Here is a 13,817-nt window from a genome sequence, read left to right as displayed (position 1 = left end):
AGTCGTGAGTAGAATTTGAAAGATGGTAGATTCTACAGATGAGCTCCGTCTAATCGTTGTCCTCACGCTGGTGCCTGTTGCCCTCGCACCCCCCTGCCCTGGCCCACACACACACACACACACACACACACACACACACACACAGAAAGTCTACACTTGCACTGTTCATGGCCCTTTTTTTTAAAACTCAGATTTTCAAGCTTTGGAACACACCAAACAGTGTTAGGGGTTAATAAGTTCACGAGTATTTAGCTCTCCTTCACCGTCACCACCTCCACCTGCCGAGATGCTAAAATGGTGTGACTGCTCCACTGAGCTGTGCTGAGCACTGTCAGGGAGCTTGGGCCAAACTCCCGCGAGAAAGTCTGCCGCCCACCCCACCCCCCACCCCGCGGACTCCGCTCTCCGAGGTGGACTGTCCCTTGCATGTTAACATACAGCAGATACTTCATAAATATTATTTGGATTCCTCTCCACTCAGATGTTTTGCTGCTTTGTAATACCGGCTTGCTTTGTGCTTTAAAAAATATATATTTACATGTATGTTGGGACAAGTTCCAAAAATCTAAAAGCATGAAGGAATTGTAATAGTTCCCCAGAATGGCTCTAATCTTCATCTTGGAACAACACGGACAATTCACACACATAAAAAGTCTCATTTGCTAAATATTGGTCATTTGTTTCTCTTGGCAATTTGAATCACAAACATGAAGAAAAAGCTGTATAGCCTAGAACATCATTTTTCTGATCATTTTCCCATTTTCTCATAAAAATCTGCATTCCGTTTTATTCTGTTTATTTCGTATAACAACTCCTGGATTTCCATGACTTTATTTATTATGGTAAAAAATGTATAACAAAATGTTTAACCATTTTTAGGCATCTAGTTCGGAGGCATTACACACAGTCACATTGTTGTGTAAATACCACCATCCGTCTCCAGAACCTTTTCACCCTCTCAGACAGAAACCCCGGGCCCCTTAAACACTGACTCCCCATTCCTCCCTCCCCCCAGCTCTGGCAACCACCTTCCTACTCCCTGTCTCTATGAACTTACTGTTCCAGTTGTCTCATGTAAGTGGAATCATACAACATTTATCCTCTTAGGTCTCACTGTTTTCACGTAGCATAATGTCTTCATGGTTCATCCATGTTGTAGCATGTGTCCAAATTTTCTTCCCTTTTAAAGTGGAATACTGTTTTATTGTGTGTATGTGTGTATACACACACCACATTTTGTTTATACATGCATGTATTGATGGACATCTGGGTTATTTTCACCTTGGCTGTGTGGATAATAATGCTGTGGTCATGCATGTACAAATAACTGTTTGAATCCCTGCTTTCAGTTTTTTGGAATATATGCCAAAGTGGAATTGGTGGATCATGTGTCCATTCTGTGGTTAAGTTTTTTCAGAAACCACTGCACTGCTTTCCGCAGCAGCTGCCCCATTGTGCATTCCCTCAAGCAGTGCACAAGGATTCCAGTTGCATATCCTTGCCAGCACTTCTAATTTTCTTTCTTTCTTTCTTTCTTTCTTTCTTTCTTTCTTTCTTTCTTTCTTTCTTCCTTTCTTCCTTTCTTCCTTTCTTCCTTTCTTCCTTTCTTCCTTCCTTTCTTCCTTCCTTTCTTCCTTCCTTTCTTCCTTCCTTTCTTCCTTCCTTTCTTTCTTCCTTTCTTTCCTTTCTTTCCTTTCTTTCCTTTCCTCCCTTTCCTTCCTTCCTTCCTTCCTTCCTTCCTTCCTTCCTTCCTTCCTTCCTTCCTTCCTTCCTTCCTTCCTTCCTTCCCTCCCTCCCTCCCTCCCTCCCTCCCTCCCTCCCTCCCTCCCTCCTTCCTTCCTTCCTTCCTTCCTTCCTTCCTTCCTTCCTTCCTTCCTTCCTTCCTTTGTCATCCTAATGGGTTTGAAGTATTAGCATTATGGTTTTGATTTGTATTTCCCAAATGATTAGTGATGTTGAGCATCTTTTCATAAACTGGTTGGCTATTTGGGTATCATCTTTAGAGAAATGCCTGTTCAGCCTTTTGCTCATTTTTAAGTTGGTTGATTTGTTTTGGTATTGTTGCATTATAGGAGTTTCTTATATATTCTGGATATTAATTCCTTAATATTTTAGGGGATGAGTCTCTCCCCTTCCGTGGGTGGCCTTTTCACCCTGTGACAGTGCCCTTGGTTGCACAAACATTTTTCATTTTGATGTCCAGTTTATCTGTTTTTTCTTTGCTGCCCATGCTTTTGTCGGCCTATCCAAGAAATTGTCACCAAACCCAGTGTCAGGAAGCTTCTCCTCTGTACTTTCTTCTGGGAATTACAGTTCTAGCTCTTACATTTAGGTCTGTGAGCCACTGTGAGTCACTTATTGTACATGATGATGTTAAGGGGCAGGATTCTTTTCAGAGAGGTACTTTTCAATCCCACTAAGTCCCAGTGAAGCTGTGCGTCAGCCAATTAAGCAAAGGGCACACATCCTCCCTTAGTTTTCTACCCAGCGTAGGCTCCGGTGGTTTCCCAACAGACAGGTGAGAGAACCGAAGCAGTTGGGGAGCAGGAGCTCACCTGGCCCAGCTCCTGTAACTAGGATGCAGCTGTGAGGCAGTGGCTGGGTCAGGAGGCGTTTTGATGTAAACATGCTTGATAAAATCCCCAGCCAAAGCACAACAGAGGGAGATGGCATTCGAGGCTAAAAAAAAAAAAAGTGTGTGCGTGTGATAAGAACGTACATCTATTTAGCAGCAGAGGCAAGGAGAGAGGACACTCCACACTGAATGTGGCTGTGAATTATGGGCTGCAGTCAATATTTATTTATTTTTGTACAAAAACAGATTCTCTCCATGTTGCTCTAGAGAAACAAAACTAGATGAGCTTCAGTTATGTTTTCAAACAGTTTTTCTAAAGCAGCTACCCTAGCTCTGTTTCAATGTGGACAGTGTAAAATGGGTGGGCGGGCCAGCCCTTCACTCGCAGAATCTTGAGAAGCGGGAAGGAGCTCCTGGGCTGTGTCAGCTGCCTCTCCCAGCATCTCCGGGACTCAATGTCTGCGCCTGCCCGGCTGCTCTCTGATGGGTTACGAGATAACAGCCAGTGCGAATATAACTCAGGGCTGCAGGATTCTCCACGTGAATTAGATTCTCCACATTAGAACACTGGTATTAGCAGTTGGGTGTCCAAATCCCAAACAAATCACTGCTAAGTCTACTCAGACTCTGGCTTTAGGACCCATGAGGAGCTGTGAGGCAATCTGCCCCCTCTTGGTTTTCAGGAGGACAGGTATATGAGAAAGAAGCTGTGTGCTCCTGTAGGTCCTCACTTTCTCTTTGCGACACACAGGGTTTGGAGGAAATAACTAAGCCAATTAAATTTTCTGATGCAGGTGGGATAAGATAAACCGCACTTTCTGAAAACATTTTGCAAGACTGGTATCATATACTGTATTTCCCTTGGAGCATTAAAGTCATTTCACACTTTATTAACTCAAGGGAGATCCAGTATTTCTCTGTGAGTCTGGGAATAAATGACTAGCTCGAATCAGAGACATTTTTACTGGTATGTTAGATTTTCAGCTGAAATGCCAACTCAGGCGTACGCAGCAGAAGTAGAGGACCTAAGACGTGAAGGGCAATTACACGCCAACACTAGTCTCGGGAGTGTAACACACCTGAAAAACCATACGCCTTCTGACACTTAAAAGTTCCGTTCCAAAGGCTCTGTTCGTTTCCATTCTTAAAATTTAAGTCTGCATTCATGAGCTCCTTTTATTAATCTAGTTCTGCTTCCTGTGTAACTTCTATGTAAAATTTCCACTCAGTTTAACTGTCTACTTAAATTACAGAGACTGGGAAAACTTAGTTTTCCTCCCCCGCCCTCCCTTTCTTCTTTTTACATAAATATCTTTCCTCAGAATAGGACAACTTTTGTCTTTTCCAAATATCTGCAAATTCTACCTGAAAAAATTATAAATTTAGTGGTTAAGTAATTTATCATAGACAAGCTTTTTTCCCATCCTTAGTTTTAAACCGTATGTTATTACATTTTGTTCAAATGATGAATACCTGTTAAAAACTGGTGTGTGTGTGTGTGTGTGTGTGTGTGTGTGTGTTATTTAAACAGTGATTGAAGCAAACAGCCACTCAGACATAGCATCGCTCTATTTTATGTATTACTCTGGGGTACTTATTAACCAAAGTCATTGCATTAAAATACCCAGGGAGGTTGAATGAGAATTTAAGATGAGAAAGAGAAAAACTAATTAAGAAAAAGCAAAGGTGAAGGAAACATGAATAAGGAGGAAGGATGACAAGAGGTCATGCCTTTTTCCCACGGAAAGGGGCTGCTTCCTGCTCTTTTCCCCTCTGAGACAAGGGGTGGCTCCGGGCGTGGCAGTCGCCCTTGGAAAGTAGAATGATGGATACGTCAGTGACATCATTAGATGGAAAACCTTGGATTTCATATGGAGACATTTGTGAATGTATGTATTATATCGTTAGTATCAGGTTAACTTGTAACCTACTTTCCAACTCCTCAAGACCCCCACTGCCGGCAGAGAGCCGGCTGCCCCTGAGGAGAGAATGCCGGGGAGGAAAGCGTCCTTCCCAGTGTATGTGAGCAGCCCGAGGACTGCGATGCCCAGCTTCTCGAAATGCCTGCACGTAGAATGGCCTTTGGAAGCTGCCTTTAGCCAGGCATCATCTTTGTGCCCAGTTCCTTGTGGCATAAAATCTCTACCAACTTTTTGAGGCAATGTAGCAAAAGCTCCGCATATCAACTAAGGCAAAAAAGTCATGGAGTTCTGCAGCCGGCTGCCCAGTGCCCGCTTCTTCACCAAGGAGGCTCCAAGGAGGTTAGCCTTCGCATTCCACAGAGGCCACCAGTGGTTGCCGTGCCTCTCCCCCTTGATGCTGCTGGTGCCTGAGCTGTGTGTTAGGAATGCCAGCTCCCGTACCAGCACTGGCCCATCCACTCTTTAATGGGCCCTTTTTGGTCATAAGATACACTGCTGGACAACACTGGGCATGCCTGTTTGTACCCACTTCTGGATGCAGGTAGCCCACACAAGGTCAGTGTAAACAGATATGTGAAAATTTTTTTTCAAAGCAATATACTGGTAGTTACATATGATAAAGTTATTTTTGTAATTTTGTCTTACATGTTTCTTATAAAAGACAGTCCTCATTCATTGGTTCTTCCATTCATTCATTCATTCATTCATTCATTCCAGAGAGGAAGCAGTTTAGGTTTTGTAGGCCACACTGTCTATGCTGCAACAACTCAACTCAGCTGTTGTAGCATGAAAGCAGCCGTAGACAACAGGCAAACAAAGGGGCATGATTGTGTTCTGATAAAACTTTATAAGAACAGCCAGAGGGTTGAATTTGGCCCACTGGCTGTAGTTTGCTGGTCCCCCATTCTAGAGTCCACATTTTAAACTCATAGGGATGTCATAAAAAGCAAGTAACTTCCTTAGAGTGTTTTTATACATATAAGGGCTCAGAAGCGGTAGCTATCATTAACTCAAGTTTTTAAACTGTAGATTAAGGAAACTCTTTGAGAGATTATTTCTAGTCCATGTCTTTTCCACCAGAGGGAGTTGCTTTTTACTCATCTCTGCCCTCAGAGCCACTCTCTTCGTAGCATCGGAGTGAAACATAGCCCACCGTCACTTTCCCAGGAATACGAGACTTGCCATGGACAGTGTGTCCTCTCAGGTCTCGCCTCCCTGTGCTGAAAGACGGCAGTCAGCAGAGGCTCTGGCTTATGAAGATGCTCAATAAAACAGATTTTCACTTTTGTGATTTAATTAATTCATTCTTTTACAGCCTCATTGCTTATGTATTATATCTGCAATGATGTTACATATAACATAATGAATGAGTTCTGGAGTGTGGGAGTGTAAGGAGAGCTCTACGCTTGCAGATTTCCCGTCTCTGAGCATAAAGCTAGGTGTCTGCGGATGTTCAGCCCTTGTCCACCTGTTGTAGCTGGGCCACTGCTCGGGCTCTGTTGAGACCCATGGTCCATTGTTGCTTGTACACTTGACTAAACCACTGTTGTAGTTTTGGCACTCGGTAGTGTTTGTTAAAAGAACCTGTGTGACCTCTTAGGGTTGAACAACCTTATGGGGCTGCCCATCTGGTGGCCCCTCTGCTCGCTCTCTCTCCCTCCTCTTCGTCCACCCCAAGGACTGGGCAGTAGTCAGTCACCTTTGTATCCCCGAACCCCTCGTCCGGCCTGGCATACTGCAAATGTTCCATCAGTGGTTGAATGAATGAGCGAACGAGTTAAGGTATATATAAATACTGTCTGTCTATCTCACCAGACCATTCTGCCTGAGGGGGTGGGGAGGTTGGTTTTAGTGCCACTTAGTTGACTGTGTTCCAGGAGCACACATTTAGTGATTCTTCATAGTATATCTTTAAAAAAAAAAAAGCCCTCTGAATCTTAAATGAGGTTCTTCACATTATTGAAGACACCAGCAATGACATGTGAGCAAAGTCCAAGATTTTAAAACCGATTGTCAGCAGTTTTCATGCGTCCAAAAAGCAAAGGAGTGTGGATTTAAATGAGGCACTTCTCCAGCTTGGCAGATCCTTAGCCTGATTTCAAAAGTGGTGTTTCTGTGATCCACACCTGTCAGTTTATCTGAGATGACAAATCAGTTTGACACCAGAATCAGTCTGACAGGGCTTGTGTGGTTTGAAATTTTAAATTGGTAAGTTTTTGACCAAATTAAATGAGTAGTTTGGCATCATAGAGACATCTTCTTGGACCTTTGAAAAGTATGGCACATTTCTCTGTCTTGGCCTTGACAATGAGAGCCAGATCAAAGCATTGAGCCCATGCTGGGGCCGGAGATACAGAAAATACCAGCTTCTCTGACTGGTTCACTTAGTACCTGCCGTGTGCATGTATATAGTCCGCTTGTAGCTCCAGGACCTGATCAGGAATTCTCAACTTGAGAAATTTCTGTTGTCAAAGTGGGGGCAGGGCACTCCTGGCGTCTGGGGCAGAGGTCAGGCATGCTGCAGAGCACAGGACAGCCCCCCACGACATGGAGTCATCACACCCCCAGTGTCAGAGGGAACGAGGTTGAGAAACCATGGATTAAATGATACCTAAGGTCCATTAGCAGCTCAAATTCTGGGATATTATGAAATTAGGTGTATATGTGAAATAATTTTATAAATTGCAAAACACTATAAATTGAAGCTACTATTATACTAGCCATTGCTGCTTCTCTTCCAGCTCCTTTCTGGTATCCATCTGCTGGTCATCCTTTCTGTTGCTTGCCCGATTCCTAAAGGTTTAGGTCAAAGGAGCTAAAATAAGGGGTGAAACTGGAAGTGCCTCCTCCTACTTGTTCAGAATTTGGGAAAATGTTAATCCAGTAGGCAGATGTGTGCCGAATGTACTGGTTTTGTTATTTTCAGCATTACCCCATCAACCTGTTGAGAAAAAGTTCAGTGTGTCATGCGTATTTAAAGGGAACAAGATAACAGATTATTAACGGGGATTGGTGTGCTGCCAAACACCCGAAGACAGCGCCCCCCACCCCTTTCGGGGGGGTGACTTTGTCCCTGGGAACCCACAGCAACATGCCTCGTTTTCAGGGATGTGTTGATAGAAATGCCTGGGAAAAGTGAGCCCCTTGGCTCTGCATCTGTTTATCAAACACAGGCATTCATTGGACGATATGCTTTGCCATAAGGAAACCTGTACCAGCATCAACACACTGTGAGATGCAGCGTGACTGGAGGGGACGGAAGGTAGAGCCCAGAAGGTCAGCATTCTACTGCCTCGGTATCCTCTCAGGATTTTACCCAAACAAGAGAGTCACAGAAGGCTTTTTTTGTTCCAAGGGCCATGCCCTCAAGTAGAATGAGGTTGCCAGCTGAGATAGAAGAAAGAGCTTCAACTTCCGTCTTCAGGTTGTTTGGGCCCCCAGGTAAATTCCAAGTATTCTGCCTCCATGGGAACAGAACTCCTTTTACACTTTCAAGCCCCGAGGTAACACCAGAAATGTCCCACTGCCAGGGGCCTGCCTGCCGGCTGGTGGGAGTGCTATCCCTGCTGTTCATTCCAGGGGGTGGTGGCAGCTTGGCACAAGGCAGTAAGAACCAGTGGCTCAGGGTGAGACTGAATCTTGGAAACTTTTTGCAAGGCTGGTGTCTTCAATTCTACGGCCCCAACTTGATTTGTGGCATTAAATGTACGTTAATCCTGAAACCGTTCATCCGAAATGGGTGCTATTACTAGAACCATCTTAGAGATGTGGAAAGGGAACCGAGGCAGTTTACCTTGTTTGACACATAGTAAGTGGCAGTCATGATTTGAACCTATATTTCTTTGACTCCAAAGTCTTTGCTCTTCACCAGTACGGTGTGTATTCTATTACATGAATTACATCCATGCATTGTGTGTGTCAGTTCATGCCTAAGAAGTAACTGTTAGGAAGGACAAAATTTTTATGGTATGAATAAGGGATATTGAAATAGAAATCTAATTGCAAGCAGAGATAGAATTACCTCTTGGATAAATACATTTTAAATCCTTCCATTGAATTAAATTCCAGCTAGTGCTGGAAGACACTGCTCCCCACTGAATATATCTTCAAATTACAACGTGTCCGTTGGTTAGCAAATAAAACTCTCCCAAGAATTTCAAATTGCATATTAATCTCAAACACAAACACACACACACACACACCCCTAGAGAAGTGAACCAAAGTTAACCAGTAGTTTTGATAATTCTGGAGTAAATGCATGCCTGCTCTGGAGGCTAGGTAATGACTGCTGTCAGAAGTATTTCCCAGTACAATGGTATCCCTTGCTCTCTAAAATATCCTAGCTCAAGGTTAAAATCTTACTGAAAGGTACTCCGAACCAGTACTAAGAAAGGAATTCAAATCCTTGATAATTTTTGCTTTAAGTCTGAGTTAACTCTGAAATTTTATTTTACCCTGACAAGCTCAAACTTGACCTCAGACAAACACAACAAAAATTCTAGCTAAGCAGTTCAGAAGAATAATATAATTGGATTTGAAAGGATGTGTTTCTCTGTTTTATATGCCAAACTGTGCATAAGTGATTTGTTTCAAATATACTGCCACGTTTGTTTAATGCTAGCAGCCTTGGGTGCACCGTGTGTGTGTGTGTGTGTGTGTGTGTGTGTGTGTGTGTGTGTGTTTATGGCTGTGGATAGGAGGGTCATGCCTCAGGGGATTTGGCACCCACCTGGATGAGTGACTCGACCTTTTGCATCCTATTCAGCAAGTTTCTTCAAGTTCATTCTGGAAGAGCCTTCACAAACCTATATGGCCAAGAGTTAAATGAGGAACAGGCTTACACTTGGATGCCCGAGCCACATCACCAGTGGAGAAACCATGCTGCCAGGCACCTTACCTGCTGCAGAGGGAATCTGGAAGACTCTGGTACACCAGTCTATGCCAGAACTCACAGGGTAGGCTTCTCGTACTCACTGGTTTAGAGATGGCTAAAATACCCTCTTGCCTGTTTCCCTGTAAACAGAAGAATCCTACATAGGGTCAAGATTCTTAAAAGTTCAAATGTCTTTTTTTTTTAGTTCAAATTTCTGATGGTGAGATTTCCTGAGCACTTGGTGCTAGGTTCTACCTGGGACTTTTACACGGGTCATTGCATTGACTCCTCACCAAAGCCCTGTGGTAAGAGTCACTCAGGGGCAGCCGGAACAGACTTAAGCCAGACTGTCAGGGTTCAAATACCAGTTCTGATGCTCGTCAGCTGGAAACCTACCTAATCTCTCTGTGCCTCAGTTCCTTTAAAAGGTAGACATCCTGTAACCCATGCAGACATTGTAAGGATTAAAGTGAGTTAAATATATGTAAAGAGCTTAGCATACCATCTGGCACATAATAGGCGTTCAATGAACATTAGTTATTTTTGTCACCATTTTAAAAATGAGAATACTGAGGTCTAATGCGATTAAATGTCTCTGTCCCAGGTTCACTGCTAGTAAGCAGAAAAGCCAAGATTGGGAACTAGATCTCTCTGACTCCAGAGACTGTGTATCTATTTATTCAGTGGGCTAGGCAGCCAAAATCAGACTGTCCAATCCATTTAAAAATTGCCATGTGCCGAATGGGTGAAATTGGACAATTCCGTGCCATTTATCCAGGTATTTTAAATTATTATTCACAGTCAAGGTTCAATGAATGAAGTCTGCTTATTATTCATTGTGTCTACACCTCTATCCTAAGAAGAATATATATATATATATATATATATATATATATATATATAATTTTCTATATAGAAATAATATGGATATGTGTGTGTACATGTATGGATATATATGTGTATGTGTATGGATATATATGTATATATATGTGTGTATATGTATGGGGAGGCCTGTGTTTCCCAACAACACTTGACTCACAGAAACAAAGGGCAGGCTGCATTTGGCCATGGCCATAGGAGGCCAAGGCCTGGTATAAAGCATGTCTAATTGTAGTTACACATTCTGTTACATCTCTAAAGAGAAAGGTCATGTTAGCTGTATATAGTTCCTTTTTTAGGGCATTAAATAAATGATCTTTTGCATATCTAAGCCTTTGGGCTCAAATTCATTGCAGCACCCCATATAATCTTTCAACTCTGTTATATTAGCTATTAGAGTTTGTAAACCATAAAATTTTCCTGAATGTGTCCAACTAACTCAATGTACCATTTTTGATTGGCTTCCAATGAAATTCTAATTTTGTGGGATCTTGTTTTTGTCCATGTTGCATCTCTGAGCCTTACCACTTTTTTTTAGTTTTTTAAAAAAATTGTGGTAAAATACACATAACAAAATTAACCACTTTAACCATTTTATTTTCTAACCCCCACTCAAGGACATTTTTGTTGTGGACTCATTGTTTTCAGAGGGGGGAGAACAAGGACTCATTGTTTTCAGAGGGGGGAGGCAGAGGGAGAGAAACACTGATGTGAGAAAGAAACATCAATTGGTTGCCTCCACACACATCCCGACCAGCAATTGAACCCCCAACCCGGGTATGTGCCCAACTGGGGATCAAACCAACAGCCCTTCTTCAGTTTACAGAACATTAAGTGTACAGTTCAGTGGCATTAAGTCCATTTGCATCATTGTTCTCATCGTCTCTAACAAACTCAGTAAACACTAACTCCCCATTCTCTCTTTCCCCAGCTCCTGGCAACCACCACTCTATCTTCTGTCTCTATGAATTTGACTATTCTAGTGAGTGGGGTTACGCAATATCTGTACTTTTGTGTCTGGCTTATTTCACTTAGCATAATGTCTTCATGGTCCATCCATGTTGTAGCATGTGTCCAAATTTCCTTCCTTTTTAAGGCTTGGTAATATCCCGTTCTGTACATATACCATATTTTGTTTACCCATTCCTGTGGCAGTGGACATTGGGTTTGTTTCCATCTTTTGGCTATTGGAAATAAGAATGTTATGATCATTGGTGTACAGATATCTGTCTGAGTCGCAGTTTTCAATTCTTTCTGGTCTGTACCCTGTGGTGGAATCGGTAGATCGTGTGTTAATTCCATGTTTGAGGTTCCAAGGAACAGCCGCACTGTCGGCTGCAGCAGCTGGACCGTTTTACATTCCCACCAGCAAAGCACAGGTGTTCCCGTTTTTCCACATTCTTTCCAACACGCATTTCGGGTGTTTTAAAAATAATAGCCATGCTAATGGTTGCAACGTGATATCTCATGGTGGTTCACACTTGTTTTTTATGTCAGTATTTGTAGTTCATGTAATAGTTTAGAGACTGCATTAATTAGCGTCCGCTGCAAATGAGATCTGTGTGTGTGTGTGTGTGTGTGTGTGTGTGTGTATTCCTCTCCTAGCTGTACAATTATGTGAGGTGGACTTAAAGAATGTGCGGACAGTAAGATTGATAATATAAATAAATAGCTAACTTTTTGGCATTGGGAATATAAAAGTCTAAAAAAGTAAAACTATCGCCAAAATTAGATGAGCTTGAAAATGTGTTGAAATGTCTGATACAGGTCCTAAAACTGAGGTGACTGAACTTCCTAATGACCAAAGCGAAGAGGGAAAGAAGGCCAGTGACATGATTCATTTATTTCAAGTGATGGACGTTCAGGGAAGAAAAGACTTTTCTTGGGTCATAGATATAAGAAATAAGCTGTATCTATTTTCAATGAGATGGTTATGTTACTGATAACCGGAAGATTTCAGACTAAAAGCAAACAGAATTTTTGGTGAATTTAATGGGGATGGAATTGGGAGTTACTCCCATAGTCTGACGGTTACAGGACTTTTCCGTGCGGTGTAAAACGAGAGTTTCGGAGTACAGTTGGGAAAACAAAAAGTCAGTGCTCCATGCCTCAGCAGAGTGATAGTTCTGTCTGTTCCTTCGTCCTCTAGTCAGTGGTTTAACAGTGCAACGCTTAAGATCTTGAATTGCCTCAACATGTTCATATGTGTGTTTAGTATTTTCTTCCCAAGACAAAGATTATAAACACATAAATGCTTATACAAATAGTGGTCTTAAGAATATATCCTATCTTCCATTTGAAAGGAGGAAAAGATCATCATATTCAAATCTGATATTGAAATTTGCGTTTCATCTTGAAATTACAGGAACCAATGTATCATTTTCAAATGTGTACTAAAAAACCTTTAGGATAACTGGATATGTTGTCAAACCAGCTTTCAAGCACTTGAACAGCAAAGAAATAAAAAAGAATAGAAGCCGTATCAGACAGATATTTTTAAAGAACTGACAAAATGTCAAAATTTATCTAAAATTGAGAGAGTTGGTCTAAAGTTTTACCCAGAAGTTTGGAAAAAAGGTAATAATGACATTTCCGGAGCATTTAACATGTTCTGAACAGAATTCCAAGTGCTTTGTGTATTTTAAGTCACTCCTCCAAACCTAATATTCATACCATCATCAACATTTCCATTTTGTAGATGAGGAAACTGAGGCATAGAGCAGCTAAGTGTCTTTGCTTCAAGTCATACAACCAGGAAGCGTGCGAGCTAGGATTCACACACAGCCGAGCAGGCTGGCTCCGGAGGCCGTGCCACATGCCCCACTAAACTGCTCTGCATCCCGTTGTTACAGCCGATAAACCAGAGAAGAATTGTTTTGGCCAATTGGCAAATAAACATCTCAGGTTTCTGTTGTGTCGTTACAACTTGTTTTGTTTTGTTTTTTCTTTAGATAAATTTAATTGTCCTTAAAATTTCCCTTAATACTCCTGTATATATTTCCTAGTGGCATATTTTTTAAAAATATGACGCTCTGGGTTCTTACACGATGAAACCTTAGCAGCCATTAATTTTTATGTTTTTGCAAGAGTTTTAAGACCATGGAGGAATGCTTATAAAATAAAATAAAGCAGCAGGATATAAATTGGTTAGAAGCCAAGCTTTACCCACCCACCCCTAAAAACCTATTTTTAAAAAAGATGGGAAAGTTTAATTTGGGCCATCACTGAAAAGCAGAATTAGGAGTGACTTCTTGTTTACTTTTATTAATTTTCCATAAAATTTACTTTAGTACTTTTATAGTTCAAAAAATAACTTTTTTCAAAAGGCCAATCAGGAGCTTTTTATTACAAAAGCACAGTACACAGCTCCTAGCAATAATCTTATTGTATAACTTACAATCATTGCCACTGGAAAAAAAGATGAAAAATAATCATTTCTACACACCTCTGAGCTGCATGTGTGAAGGTAGCACAGTTTGGACCTGTACTGTCACGTGTGATTCTAAATTAATTAATTAACTCAGTGTATTGGTTTTGCTAGCCCCATTTCAAGTGCTCAGTAGCCGCC

General features: G+C 41.7%; 1 protein-coding gene across 9 annotated transcripts in view; it reads left to right on the top strand.

Annotated features, from left to right (window-relative positions):
- Nucleotides 1-13,817, top strand: part of RBM47 (RNA binding motif protein 47) — a 141,393-nt gene that overhangs the window by 114,940 nt on the left and 12,636 nt on the right. For 8 of the 9 annotated variants that reach the window (XM_045834279.1, XM_045834277.1, XM_045834280.1 and 5 more), the window contains one exon: nucleotides 9,263-9,452. The exons of the other annotated variant lie outside the window; for it this stretch is intronic. In XM_045834279.1, coding sequence (XP_045690235.1) covers nucleotides 9,322-9,452 — 131 coding nt within the window. In that variant the 5' untranslated portion in view covers nucleotides 9,263-9,321. The remainder of the gene's footprint in view (nucleotides 1-9,262; nucleotides 9,453-13,817) is intronic. 9 annotated transcript variants of the gene reach the window in all.

This window comes from Phyllostomus hastatus, unplaced genomic scaffold (genome assembly GCF_019186645.2).
Source record: "Phyllostomus hastatus isolate PE091 unplaced genomic scaffold, TTU_PhHast_1.1 phas_contig_196, whole genome shotgun sequence".
NCBI lineage: Eukaryota > Metazoa > Chordata > Mammalia > Chiroptera > Phyllostomidae > Phyllostomus > Phyllostomus hastatus.
Note: the sequence above shows the minus strand (reverse complement) of the source record. Positions and strands in the feature narration are given on the sequence as shown.